The following is a 15,355-nucleotide window of genomic DNA, read 5'->3' on the forward strand; positions in this document are numbered from 1 at the left end:
TATCAGGAGGTGTTTCTCATCTTTTTTTTAAAACATCCCAGCTCTTTGATTAGCTAGTTAAATGGCCTATTGTAAGTGAAACTTGATGGCAAGGTCAAATGTATTTCTGTGTGGACACCAGGCACCCAGTCATTTGAGAGTTTGATTCTGTACCATGTTTCATGGTTGCACTATTTCTTATTTATGAAGGAAAGTATTAAACAATTCTAAAAATATACAAATAGAAAAATACACCCTCATGCGACTTTTGATTCTGCTTTTCAGTAAAGATTAGCTCCACTTCTTTGACGTCTGCTTGCTAGCTTCTTATTTAAGCAGAATTACTGATTTGCATAATTAATGTTTGCTTAATGTTATTACTCCAATTTTACTTTTAAGTCTGGTCATATCTCTTGGCTAAATTTACTAAAAAGGGTGTTTCAAGGACAGTGATGTAGGGGGATTTTAAGTGTCACATTCAAATGATAAATGTTGGTTTCGGTCCAATGCAAAAAAAAAAAAAATTAAAATAATTGTTTTGTTTTCAGTATTTCAGTATCTCATTTAGATGCTCATTGTTTGACAGACCTTGCTAATGGGGGGCGGTGTCAAAACATTACAGGCCTTTTCAACAGTAAACAACGAAAATGTGTGTCAAGCCGCTTTGAAAATCCTCAGTCATTTACCTCAAGCAAGTCACGCAGTGTTGAATTCTAAATCAACACTACAATTTGATTTTTATACAAACTGTTAATTAAAACCAGAAAAGATCATTTGTTGCTCTGAGTAACATTCTGTTACGTTCTGAGAAATCACACCTTATTTTTGTATTCCATTATTACTTATTTCATAAAACTAAAACCAATAAAAAAATAAACTAAAAAAAGTTAACTGAAATAAAGTTATTATATTTCTGGTACCTGTGATACTTTTTAAGGATTATTTTCTGAATGAAAGGTTAAAAAGAACAGCATTTTGTTTTACTCTTAACCAATTTAACACATCCTTGCTGAATATCTGAATTAATATGTTATTAATATATTAAATTAATAATTAATTAAATTGAATAAGAAATGAATATATATATATATATATATATATATATATATATATATATATATATATATATATATATATATATATATATATATATATAACAAATAACATTTAAATGGTGTTTTATATTGTTTGAAAATATTTCTGTTTAAAATAAATACTGTTATTTTTTTTATTCATCAAAGAATCCTGGAAGAAAAAATAAATAAAATAAACAGCACTGTTTCCAGAACTGATAATAAATCAGCTTATTAGAATTATTTGACGCTGAAGACTGGAGTAAGGATGCTTAAAATTCAGCTTTGATCACAGTAATATTCTTTTTTTTTAAATATTAAAATAGTAAACCATAATTTTACATTGTAATAACATTTCACAATATATCTTTCACCAAATATTTCACCTAAATATTAATTAGTAGTCTAGAAACATATTAAAGCTTTTATAGTAGCTTGTGTGTCTTGAAAATTTTCTAAAGAAAGCTGATCTGACGTCAAAGTAAAATGCATTCCTTTTTTTACTCCCACAATATATCCATGGCATGATCTAGGGTGGGACTCTATTTTGTCGATCAGGAAATGAACAGATTATGAAAAATTGTTCGCTGCAATCTAGGATGGAGCTACATGGTTGGAAGCTTTAAAAATAAGAGGGATCTCTTACTTTGTTTATCTTTGTGTGTGTCAGTGAGAATCTGTGTGGAGGAATCCAGATTGTGCAGCATTTACAGCACATGGTCTCTGCATATATTAGCCAGCAGTCACAAGGGCGCGGGGCACTGGATAAATGAACCCCAGTGTTTCACTACATCACGCTCACACTCAGTGACTCAACATACTTAAATCACAAACCTTCACTCACAGACCTGGAGAGCAGACAGCAGCACAACCCTACAAAAATTATTCATGGTCTCACTGAGAAACAATAGTTGCCCTATCACCCTGCATTACAAAACCCACCGCACGAGTCTGCCTTCCTCAGAAAAGATAGGCATACTACAGTACAAAACTTGTCAGTTTTGTCAAACGCAAAAGCTAGAAAGAAGCAAGCATAAATAACTCAAGAGGTAATCTGTGCTAGTGTCATGCCAAGAGCATTATGCTGCCCGGTTTTTGCATTCAAGGCATTTCTGCTATCTGAATATTGAATCACTTAGTATTTCTCCCGAGCGGTATTGCGTCTCCAGGCTGAAAATCTAGAGCTGTGAACTGCATACTTACAAACTCCCATAAGCCCCTGAGGTTTGCAATGAAACTAATAAAGGTCCTTTTAGGAATCCCCCGCCCAAGCCCCTCTTCACAGAAATCTTTGCCAAGAGTTTGGTGCCGCCTGGTGAAAAGGCTGTATACCTCCCGCACCTCAGATCCACGGTGCCTGATAGATATCATTTGATGAATTCTTCTTGCTACTAGAGTAGGAAATAAAGGTGGAGAAGCAACGGTTAATGGCTGTGAATTTTCACATGGTAACACTACTCTGTCATCCTGGGAGTTGTGGAATGCAGAGATGCCTGGAATTCAGGGGCTGGGACATTGAGAGGTGAATGCAGGAAAGAAGACAACATTCACAGGGGATTGAGTCAGACTGACAGTCAAATTATGCCATTCTGTCTGAAATATCATGAGCGTGATCTACTGAACGCTCGGTGCAGAGATAACTACATCAGTGTTTTGGCAGCTCTGGCTATTAACAAGAAACATGGGTACCAACAGATTATTCCACTTAGTGACATATATTACTGGAACTAACTTAAGAAAGCTTTCTAAAGTATATCTCTGTCAAGTGTTTTTTATGCTTTTTAAATTGCTGGTTTTGAATTGCACTATGCAGTAAAATGAACACTCACAAAGTGCCAAATGTGAGTAAAATTAAGTAATCTGATGTGCTGTGCAGTGATCTTTTCACATGAGCTACACATGATAACAGTGCTTCCAGTGTCTCATTTAAAGTACATGCTGCTGAAAGTCAAAGCTGAGAGGATGCGAACACTAGTATTACCACTAGTGGTTGAAACAACATAATAAAAACACACACAAGTCTAATCCAAATGTTTAATGTCATGCTTGTTACCATATATTTACATCAGTACATTTACATCTCCAGCTGGCCACATTAATGCACTTGTTAGCAAGTGAAATTGCAGATTTAAAACATAATGACTTCACCCTAGGATGTAAAATTGTGCATTGTGCATTTTTCAGTGAAACATTTGTCTTTCTGTGGCTTTAATAAATCTGTTTATTCATTTACAAAGTATGGTTCAGTACTTCTTTATATATAATAAAGCAATAGTTTAGTTTTCGTTCAGTATCCATTTTATCCATTGATTCATTGGTTTCGACTTATGTGGTCCTGTGTCATATCGGTAAAACCAGTCGACCTCTAATAAAAACCTTTGAGAATTAGATTTAGTTTGTAATACACCAAATGATAGCCAGCAAAGAGACGGCTAGAATTCTCTAAGGATTGTCAACGAATCATGACATATTTCCCTAGTATCTAAAAAGACTATCCTCTTCACACAATCCTTCTCTACATATCCCTTTGAATCCTGTCATCTGCCCACATATGGCACAAATCATCCCAACCAGGCACAGAAGGAAAAAATGCTAGATTCCTTTCAATATCAGGTCTATGCAAAAGCATAGCAAAAAGTCAACCGCCTCTTACTTTCTGAGATAATGGTCCCACTGTCTTGGCTGTGTGGATTTTGTGTTTTCATGCTTTCATTTTCACACTAGGTTCAATTGCATGGGCTGAACCTGAGCTCAATTGCACCATCCTCCTCCTGCCCCTACAGATCTCTTTTCACATTGTAGTTCTGGGTAAGAGCCATCGTATGTTTGCATCATCATCATGAGCAGCACTGTGAAAACTAGTGGCAGCTGTTTCGTACTAGGGCTGTCAAACGATTCAAACTTTTAATCTAATTAATTACATGATGTGCTGATTAATTAATCGAATTAATCACAAATTAACCCACATCAATTTGGGCTTAAAAATTAATCGTCATTATAGTGTAAAATGAGAAAAACTTTGAATAGACATTACAAAAAAAACTGCCCACTGCTCCGGGTGTGTGTTCACGGTGTGTGTGTGTTCACTTTGGATGGGTTAAATGCAGAGCATGAATTCTGAGTATGGGTCACTATACTTGGCTGAATTTCACTTCACTTTCTTTCACTTTTGTTACGGCAGAGATTGAGGCTACAATGTGGCTATTGTTTTCAGAAGCTGCATCTTAAGGCCAAAGTATGTTACGGTTTTTACGCATATGTGAGGGTCCGCATACAGTATGCAAATTTCTTCACTAGAATAGTACATGCATAATCTGATTTTTGTACTTTGTACATGCAGGTTGCACACGCGCATTGACTCAGTTTTGCATTAATTAGTTGTTCCACAAGGTGGCAACACTAAAAAACGGAACAACAACAAAATAGTGCAGACTGCAACAACAACACATAGCTGTATTGACAAGTGCTTGTGTGAAATAGTTATGAGTTATGATTTAGTTTAAAGAGTACAAAGACATTTTTATCAGTCATAACTTGTGAGAAAAAATGGCGCATACACAAAGATTAAACTTTTTAGAGCATGTATAGACCTCCAGCATTTGCGGACACCTCAAATGGACTATGATTGTGCGTTTATGGTTGCATATGCATAAAAAAGTATACTTGGGCTTTTAAGTGGCGTTCAGGTATATTTACAAAGACTCTTCAGAGGTGGCATGAATGCATTTACACTGCAATTAGAATTGTTTGTGTGTGATTTTTTTTATGATGTGATACTCTAAATATACACATTCTGCTGTGGCTTTGTTTAGAGCTACTTTCAATGGCAAAATTTATCAAAAACAGACAATCACTCAATCAGTCAAAATTTGTTTATACAGCCCAACACTCAAGGTGAACCAAACAGCTTTCCAATAAAAAAGAAAACACAGAAAATACAGAAAAATGTCAACAATTGCAATTGACAATATTGTGTCTAAAATGAAACACAACATTGCACTTCACTTCTGTATGTCAGAATGGATTTGACTTTTACTAACTGCCTGAGAAAACATTCTGTCTGTAAGTTTTCAGTCTACTATAATTTCCTCAAATATTTTTGATAGATTTTCATTATTCACTATAAACTGGCTATAAACTGGATGCCCAAAAAAAATCAGTATCAGTAGCCAGCATGGAGACATCAGTATATAATGCATAAACGAAATGCATGAGTCCCTTTACTCATGGCTCAGCACATCATGGACTCCATCCAAAACTCTGACAGGCAAAATGCTTCTCGTTGAAATATTTGTGCTAGCTGTGTCACCTATTTAGTTTGCTGTAAAACTGGCATTGAGTTACTTACACTCCAACATTCTTTGAGTGGAAAACGTGGGGGGAAAATCCTTGCAAAGGTCAAGGGAAGTCAAGTAAACAACATTTTCCTGAGTCAAATACTGCCATCGTATTGCCTTGCCACGCTAGTGAAACTGAGGCCTTAACTATTAACACGAGAGTTATGAGATCTGAGTCATGAACTGCTGCCAATAAGCGCTGTGCAAATTTGGAATATTTCTCTAATTGTCTCTATCATCCAGAAAGAAATATAGCACTTTCAATTGAGCTATATTTCTTTCCAGTTACTTTTATCCATAGCAAGACATTTTTAGGAATGTTGACTCCTTAGTGGGTGTAAGCTTAGTGCTCACAGATATTAGTCTTCTTGTTGTGTTCTTGGTTATAATGTGTTGAAGGCAGAGAGGATAGCAACCTTCAAAACTCCCTTTAAACCCAATGGAAGCATTACCATGCAGTGATCCCCAATCACAGGCAGTGTTTCTTAGGCCTGATGTATTGTACTGTATACACGTATTGAATGCTGTTTGTGACACAACAATGTATACTAACATGTATTAAGGTATACATGAATGCTTGGTTGAAAGTTCAGCATTTCCGAATCGAGTTTGGACTCCATGACTCTATGATGCCGAGAGTAATCTCAAAAAGCAGAGCCTCTGTTCTTTCTTTTGTAACATATTGAATATTCAGAAATTCAAAATATTGTATTGTATGGCTGCCAACTTTAATAAATAAAAAAAAAATGTTTGCAGGGAAAGAGTTAAGAGGAGAAATTATAGAATGTCATGAAGCTGCTATATCAAGAAATACTCTGTCCTATCCCAGTTTAATATGTAGCATCAGTTATAAATGAGCCATTGGTAGGCTGATTTCCTGACTGCGGTGCTTTCAAAACATTGCTCAGTTTGTTTGACCATCCGACCAGTCCAACACTGAACATTGGCTCAACCAATGGTGAGAGTTTGAGGCAGGAGTTTCTGTTTGTCTGACCAATGGAGGATGGTGGGAGTGTACAGGAGACCTGTTTAATAACAGTTAGTTCATCACTACACAGATATGCCAAGATTCAACTGCCTACAATGGCACAGTGTCCTAAAAGTGTCCTGCTAAATGCAATTGAAGCTATGCATCATGACAAACACCATTACTTTACAACAGACACACAGTTTTCTCCCATCAAGTGCTTACTCGGTTACAAGGCATGCATTCAGGAGGGGGAAAAAGTCTGATTACAATCATGATAATTTGTACCTAGTAATAGATGCACAAATGGAAGGGTCAATCAGTGGGAAATCTTCCTGAAGGTCAAATGTATGGGAGGTAACATTTTTTGAATCTGTTCTGCATACTGTATAAGACACTTATGAGTGAAAAGACTAAAGATGAAACATAAAAAGTGCATTGACTTCTGTTGTGTAAAAAGGTTTTGAAACGGCACAGTGGCTTCAAAGCTAATGCATTCATTCAAATGGTGGTTTAAAAAAAAACAATACCACAGCATGACTTATTCTTTTCATTTAACAAATGCAAATGTTAGATTTTTTTTTTTTTTTATTGCGACTGCTGGTGTGTCCAATAATATGCTGATGTTTTAAATTTTTCCTTCTTGCATTTATCTCAAAACCCTCTTTTGAAGAAGAAAGTACAAATCAATTAATCATTTAACTTAATTAAAAATAAAGGCATACTTCTTCGGGTACAACACATTCTCAGCACATGTGCTTCAGTTTTAAAAACAAAATAACAGGGCAGTTTAATGTGTGTAGTGAAGCTGGTATCTGTATCTGTTACAATGTCACATTCTGTACAAACTAAATGAAAAGTCCATTTTAAAATTCAATTCTGGGTAACACTTTACAGTACGGTTTCATTTGTTAACATTAGTTTATTAGTAATATTAGTTAACATGAACAGCTTTTATTCTATAGTTAACGTTAAGTTCAACATTTACTAATACAATAAGAAAATTAAAAGTTGTGCCCACCGCTCTTTGAATACCACTGAAAAATTTAGCTTTTGAAAGTGATGTAAAACACACTGAAAACATTTCCAATCCTCTGTTGTTCTAAGTTTAATTCATATAACATATAACAGAAAATACATTTGTGCCAGCACTCAAATAGTTGACCAGTTTATCATCAGATTATCAGATTTGATGACACACTATGGTGCAAACGCTGACAAATGACTGAAAAGCTGATGCGGAGGATGTCCTAATGTGTTCACTTTAATGAACGAGGCTTTGCCTGCACATTAGCTACAGGACTTCTTCAAGAAAGCCATTGTAGGAAATCAGCATGCAACATATCTGATTATTTAGCAACTTCACATACTTGCTGCAAATTAGAAACTGCAACATGGCTGTTTGATATTTTAATTGAGTTTACACTCAATTCACTTTATACGCTCATGCCATAGTAATTTTAGCTCTTTATCAGGCTTTTCTGTTATTCAGCATGAACAAGGAGTGACTGCATCTACAGAATATTTTTTCTATTATTCTTTTGATTTTGCAGTTCATTTTGAAGTCATTATCCGTGCTGTTCCAAATAAGGCATTCAGCTTCAGTCAAATTCCTAGGATAGATTTATCTGCCAGCATGAAGCACTCATTTTAAGCTGTCAGTAATTAATAATTAATAAATAATTAAGTTCGGTTAGATCAAATTAACCTAACACAGAATCGAATCTAAAGTTGATTATACTAGAATGAGTATGGAATTATATGAAATATATATATATATAATATATATATATATATTGATACATAAATCATACAAGAGCTGGATGTTATCCCAATATTATGATTATTATGTGCACATGAAGTGCCACGGTATTTTCAGTATCGTAGTTTATTAAATTTGGCATGAAATTAAAATTTACTCTATCAATTTTTTAAGTGCATGTTATTGCTCTTATTTAAAACAATTAATCCATGCAAATGGTGATTTATTAATTTATTTACTCATTCATTCATTCTCTCTGGTGATAGGGAGAAAAGAAAAAAACCCGCCTTACATTTATTTTTATTTTCTTTTAATTTGTTACACTCCGATGCACTTCACAATCTGTTGCTACTTCCGTTTCATCGCGACTTGCAGCTCAGGCATTGACCTTTATTATTTATGCACAGTATTGGAATAAGACCATCCAGACAGGATATGAGATGAAAAGCAATAGAATGAAACAATGCAGCAATCTCAAGATGTGTTTTTCAAAGATAAACTCCTTTTAACTTGACAGAGAATCAGAGAAATGCTGGAAAATGAAAACCTCTGTCTGGTCTTACCAAATATAGAATTTTACAAGGCATAGGTTTAAATTATTTACCATTATATGTAACAACTAATTCAAATGATATTTTTGGACATAGTCACTCAACTTAATTTTCATGTTATGTGACTAAATAATGTCTATCGTTAGCCGTTGGATAAATGAAATGCTATATTTCCCTCAGCAGTGTTTGAGATAGCGGCTCAATCAGTTGCTGGCATCCTCTGACTTCAATAGTATAGTTTTCTATAGGAGTCAATGGCTACCAGCAACTTTTTGGTTTCCACCATTCTTTAAAATATCTCCTTCTGTGTTCAACAGAAGAAAGAAAGTCATACAGGTTTCAAACAACTTGAAGGTGGATAAATGATGACTGAATTCTCATTTTTTGGTTTATTATTCTTTAAAAGAACAGTTGTACAGTTCAAAGATAAGCTGAAATGGTGGAATCATATATAAATACTGTATCGTTCTTGCCTATATTTAATATAAAAAATTTGATTTTTATTATTATTTTCTTGTGCACCAAAAGTAGCCATATTTTAACTCTAAATAGCTTTACCATTACACAGCTACAGTTAGATTCACTTAGTGAGTTATGAATTCTGAGATTTGCTCCTACACCTGCATGTTCACTGATCGACTATAATTACATTTAATTATAATAATTAATTACATTCATAATTACATTCATCTCACCTCATGCATTGAGTAAAAATGCATCATGATCCTTTATTACTGACATTTTGGCTAAATAAGAATCCTGGGTGTTAGGTCACAATATTTGTCTCAATGACAACAGAGTATAGTGTCCTGACTGTTGTTCTGTGAACAAATATGCATGCAGCTGAATGACAACTCAGTCATACGCCAGGCATTAGTTGCATGCCATGATTTCTGAAAAGTTGAATTTCCTTTTTAATAAATGGAGGAACATAGTGAGTCACTCCATCCAGACAACATTTTGTATAACAAGGCATGCTGGGTGACCCACTGAGAATTGTGTTTGAATGTGACTGTAACTGAGTGGTTCACCTTAAGAGCATCCACAACTAGATGTTTGCCCTTTAAAACTGGGCTGCATGAGCATTCAGAATGATGCACTTGGACGATTGTAGATTCCACACAAAGGAGGAAATTGTGAAGTTTATCGTCAAATATCAGAAGTTCTGGCCATTTGATCACTGTTACCGTTCCACTGAGACAACTGATCATGATACTGAACAGTACTGTTTGATTTCAGTTATGCACTGAATACATGCTGGAACTGGTTGTGCTAGAGTGGTGTCTACAATCACTAATTTAATCAGTCAGTGAATGAAATGAAATGAAATGCAATTAATTTAACAACAGTGTGTTGCATCTAAGATAACACATCATTCTGTTGAAAAGACATGGATTCGCTTTGCAAAACCAGTACTTAAAAATATATCCAAAATATATCAATACATGCAAATAACTATAAGATCAACAAAATACAGTATCAGTGAAAGTTCCTGCTGGAAAATCAGTGTAATATAAATGAGTTAGTGTAGTATAAATATCTTAATATTTTACAAAATCACATTTTAGCAACAAGTTAGATCCGTGTAAAGCAGCCAGTGCAAAGTTGGGTCTGAAGAAAATCACACTGGTTCTTGAAAAAAAAAAAAGAAAAAGCCATATATAGCAAACACACAGAGACTTGGTCTACTAAGCAACCATTTAAAACACCAATAGCAACCACCTAGCAAAGCAATGTCCTAAAAAGGACTCGTAGCACCTTAGCAACAAAAAAGAAACACCCTGACAATCCCCCTAAAACAAGCTCCACTTACATTATCTACAGTAAATGAAAAAATCCAGTTTGTTTACAGTACTTCTAGGCACTTTTCAAATAAGCTCTACTTATCACATACAGCATCTAATGCAATTTGGAGCAATTCCAAAGTATCTGAACTAGCATTTTTTTTTTTATTCTAACATAGTCCAACATAATTAAGCTGTGGCTTCCTTAAATGGCAAATCTGATGGTTGACCAGATTACTGTATGTACGCCTCCTCTGAAGATTAAAAAACCTGCTACAGCAATTTTGGAAAATGTGTTTGGAAATATCAAATGCACAATCCATACGATTGCACACAACCTGTTCTCACTCCCAAAGCCTCAAAAACTGAAGCACGGTCAATCACATGTAGTGTTATTATTAACATGCTAAAGTTACCCCTAGGTATCAATATATTGACAAACTAGTAACTTTCAACTTTTGGTGTCAATATACTGATACAGTACAGTATTTGCAGTAGATGGAGTGTAAAATTGTATAAATATTTAGGGTATGATTTTCAATTTTACAGGCAATACAGAAGGTCGGTTCCCTGGGGGGGCCTGTGGGGAAACATTCTTTGACATCCATTGACAAATTGTGATCATCACACCAGCATACCAAAAAAACATGCAGTTGGACAAGGACCTCGTATTTTTAAAATGCAAAGCACAATGATGGTGACAACCAAAAACAATTTGAAGAAAAAGCTTACAAGATAATATTTCAGTCACCAAAAGAAAAAAAAAAGATAGATGGGTTAAATTGCAAGTGACAACAAACACAGCGTAAACAGGCGCAGTAAACAGTGAAATGTAAAATGCATCGTAATCTGCTAAATTGCATTCATATCACATAGCATCGCTGGTTTATGGAATAATACCATATTACTATCCACAGATTTTTTTACTTTCCTAAAGCGTACTGAAGTTGTTGTAAATGCACAAAATAAGCACAAAATCATTACGTTGTGCCTATCTGAGATGTTTTCTGTGTATAAAGTACTCTTTGGATGACAGAAACAGTGCTTCAGTTGGCAAAGTCTTGTACTGTTTTCTCAAGAATAATCTGGGCAATGTATTAATAAATTAATAAGTGTTTTTATGTGAGCGGCTGACATGGAATTTCAAGCACTCTATTGACAAAAATCTAATTTAACCATCATTCGTACAGTAAAATTATTTTACAACATTACACTATGACCTCATATTAATGTGATGTATTTGTACTTTGAGTGATTTCTTTGTCACATTTAGCTGAACTTTAGGTAATTAGAGATAAAAGGTGGTTAAAAACAGTTAGACACTTATTAAATATACATTATTCTTTATGCATTAACACAGATTTTGACTTAATGTTGATGCTTATTAATTCATATTTCTTGTAAATTTATTTTGTGATGTTTATAGTGGTTATGTAGTTTTAATACTGTCACTATTGGTGGTTCCCATTTTTTAGGATCTTGCTGGGGGCCCACAAACCCAAGGGCCTTCATCTGATGCATAAGGCAAGCACCTAAAAGCAATGGAGTTCCTAGAGATATTTGAATAGCGACGCACAAGGCACTGGACCATGCTTCTGCTGTCGATGCCTTGTGTGTTAGTTAATATGAAATAGCCTTTACAGTGATGATGCGTAGACATGTAATTGATCTTGCTTGTAGAATGAAACAAAGCAGAGCCTTCTGTTCATGCTGTGACAAATTGCAGCTTTCACCACGGAGTGGCTTTAATTATACAGTGCACATCTGACTATGTGAAGTTCTTAAAAAGCAACATACTTTACCTGCCACTTCACTGTGAGTGAACATCCATCACCATTGTATCAGGAGTTCCTTTTTTATTTAATAAGGGCACTCTACCAAGTCATAAAGAGTCACTGCTGTGAATATATACACATACAATATGTATAAAGCCTTAATACTACAACTAGCCTAATATATTTAGCTCTGCATCACACTCTGATGAATTCTGAGGGTGAGTATCATAAGGTTTTGTTGATGTGTCATGAGGTCTTGCACTCAAGTTTTCAACAGTAAATTGGGTTTATATTGTATTGACTCTGTCTTTGGTTTGAGGTTGTTTATATGAATCATTAAGCATAACCAATATATATATATATAGGCCTATATAAAAAATAAAAATCACCATTGTGTTCGTCTCTCTTCAGTAATAAGAGTTAGAAGGTAAGTCAGGTATCAGTAAGCGCTTTAAAAGAAGACCGAATAAATTGGCATTAATTTAATTACAAAGAAAGAAAGAAAGAAAGAAAGAAAGAAAGAAAGAAAGAAAGAAAGAAAGAAAGAAAGAAAGAAAGAAAGAAACTTACCAAACCATAGACGAAACTCAGCAAGGTGCCGCAAAAGACAAAACCCAAAGTGATCACGATCAGCGTGGCTCCCATCCCGACAATTTCACGCAAATTGATGTGAGCTTGAATGGGATTTCTGTGATGTTTGCGTCTGTTAAAGCGCAGTCAAAGAGCCAGTCATTTCTCTGCTGTCCGCTTCCCTCCCATTACATCGTTTGCTTGTAAAATTATGAATATTTCCTCACGGCTTTACCTTGTCACAGATCTGCAGCTCGATTCAAACTGTTCCCAGTCTCTCTCTCCCGCTCGCGTTTTATTTCTCTGCATCTGTCTGCCTTTTTTTCTGAAATTAAATCCACATGTCAGAACTATTTATGTCCTGCTCCTTCTGCGGTAGGAAGTTCAAATGATTCTTTGTGGAGTAGAAACCGACGCTTTATTTTTAGATCTTTAAATTTCGTTTTCACAATAAAGCGGTGTCCCTCATCAGGCTCAACTCTCCTTTTTCTCTCAGGACATCAAAAACGGCAGAAGTATCGGCTAAACAGTTTTGACGAAGATGGAGCTACGTGGTAAATCTGACCGAGATACACAGTGAAGACACTAAAGAAAATATTCGGCTTTTTCGATTCAGTTCAACACCGTCTGCACAGAGTTCAAGCGCAAATATTGTCTTCAGTGAAATATGTCACTTCGTAGTAAACTGAAAGCATGCATCATGTTTCGTTGGGCACTTAAAAATAATAATAATAAAACGTAAAGTTTCTATCTATTACTACACTAATGTTCGCTTTAGTTGTGAAGCAGATGTGAATCTGACAGCTGCATTAAGGCGACGAAGTAACTGTGACAAATTAATGGGATTTGTTAAAAAAAAAAAAAAAAAAAAAAAAGATTCCTACGTTTACTTCACAACTAACGTCAGGTCGCCGCTGAAGAAAACCAGTGTTGCTTTTAAGATCATTTTTACGCAAGTTTAGAGTTGTCCTCATTGACAAAAAGGCTCCAGACAGCACCCGTCGGTAACCCTCACTGAGCCTCTGAGTGTAGTAGCAAAGGTATCGCTGACAGGCGTGAAGGAGTTTGATTGGCTTAGGGGGAAAAAGCGTGGGATTTGATTGGCTAGCGCTCTCTGGGGTTTTATTACACCCCGACTCGCGCTTCCCGCCTCTTTTGCACAAACTGCGCTTTCAGTACTGTGCTTTATGTTGGCAGGAGAGTGTTTCTTAGCGGTCCGCAAATACAACGCTGGGTAAAATTTGGATTTTAATTTGCGCTGGCTTCTGAAATCCGTTTTTTAGCAAGGGTTTTAAGATTTGCTTTTTCATTATATCCATTCCTTTACAGACAGTCACTTATTAGCCAATAACATATTGATTTACTCACCTTGCTTAAAAGCATTTTTATTATTATTTATACTTTTATTTGACAAACACCTTTTCTTGGAATGAAGAGAATAAGTTGCATTTCGAGATGAGTGCTAAAGGCTAAAATAATATATTAGCATATTTCTTCTTTTTCTTAACTTAAGGTAACGTTCGTTGGCCCTACTGGAAATGAGCTAGACCTACAAGTAGGCTATTACTTGTATATATTATGATATCAATAGATTAATCTGTTATCTGTCAGAACACATATGGAAGGGCTTGTGGTTTCAAAACTCAATATTATGTCAAACACATTAAACTTCTAATAGTAAGTGCCAAGCATATTACATGACAATACACTTTTTAACATAATTGTACCATTTCATTTTTCACTTTTTTCTTTACAAATTATGACATTATCATTCACATATATATTTAGAAACACAAATATATAAGTAGCACTTCATTTTAAGGTGTCTTTGTTGCACGTTACATGTACTTACTATTATAATAACAATTAATTATGCAAAATTACATGCAAGCCAAGTGCAAATTCTAACCATAGTGGGTAGCTACATGCAGTTCATTAATATAATTCAGTACTTATATGTATGATTACATTGCAACAGTGACACCTTAAAATAAAGTATAACCAAAATATATTAGAATAGATTGTTCAAAATAAATTACTTGGTGCTTAATCCTACCTTCATTCTTTCCTTCATCCTGTCCCCCCCCACCTTCAAAATGATAACCAACTGGTACTTAAATTTGGGAGTTGCATTTACATAGAACTGATTGAAAACCTCTAAAAGTGTATTTTGCACTCTTAATCTGCCTCTGCTGAGGATTGGTGTCATGTTTGAAGCAATGCTTAAATGTGGTTTTAAACTGGGACGTTTTCATACCAAATTAGCCATTATCGTTTTCAAAAATGGTATCCTTGCAGGTCCAGTGCAAGAAGAATGGGCATCATTCCACCACATGTTACTGAAACACCTCCTTGTAATCCTCCACAGCGAGACTAAACCCCTGTGGTGATGATCTAAAGACAGGCAGCAATTTCATTTTCCTGTCATACACACCACACACACACAGTACAGATTTCAAAGCCTGTATCAATGTAGTTGATATTACAGTCTCCATTAGTCACTATATTTTCATTGAAACAGATAGCCTCTGATCTCTGCCTGCCATCTGGCAACATT

General features: G+C 35.1%; 1 protein-coding gene across 1 annotated transcript in view; it reads right to left on the reverse strand.

Annotated features, from left to right (window-relative positions):
* LOC128024664 (parathyroid hormone/parathyroid hormone-related peptide receptor-like) overlaps positions 1 to 13,776 on the reverse strand; it is an 80,922-nt gene extending 67,146 nt beyond the window's left edge. The window contains exon 1 of the mRNA XM_052610734.1: positions 12,799 to 13,776. Within this exon, the coding sequence (XP_052466694.1) occupies positions 12,799 to 12,873 (75 nt within the window). The 5' untranslated portion in view covers positions 12,874 to 13,776. The remainder of the gene's footprint in view (positions 1 to 12,798) is intronic.
* Between the last annotated feature and the right edge of the window lie 1,579 nt (positions 13,777 to 15,355).

This window comes from Carassius gibelio, chromosome A2, assembly GCF_023724105.1.
Source record: "Carassius gibelio isolate Cgi1373 ecotype wild population from Czech Republic chromosome A2, carGib1.2-hapl.c, whole genome shotgun sequence".
NCBI classification, from domain to species: Eukaryota; Metazoa; Chordata; class Actinopteri; order Cypriniformes; family Cyprinidae; genus Carassius; species Carassius gibelio.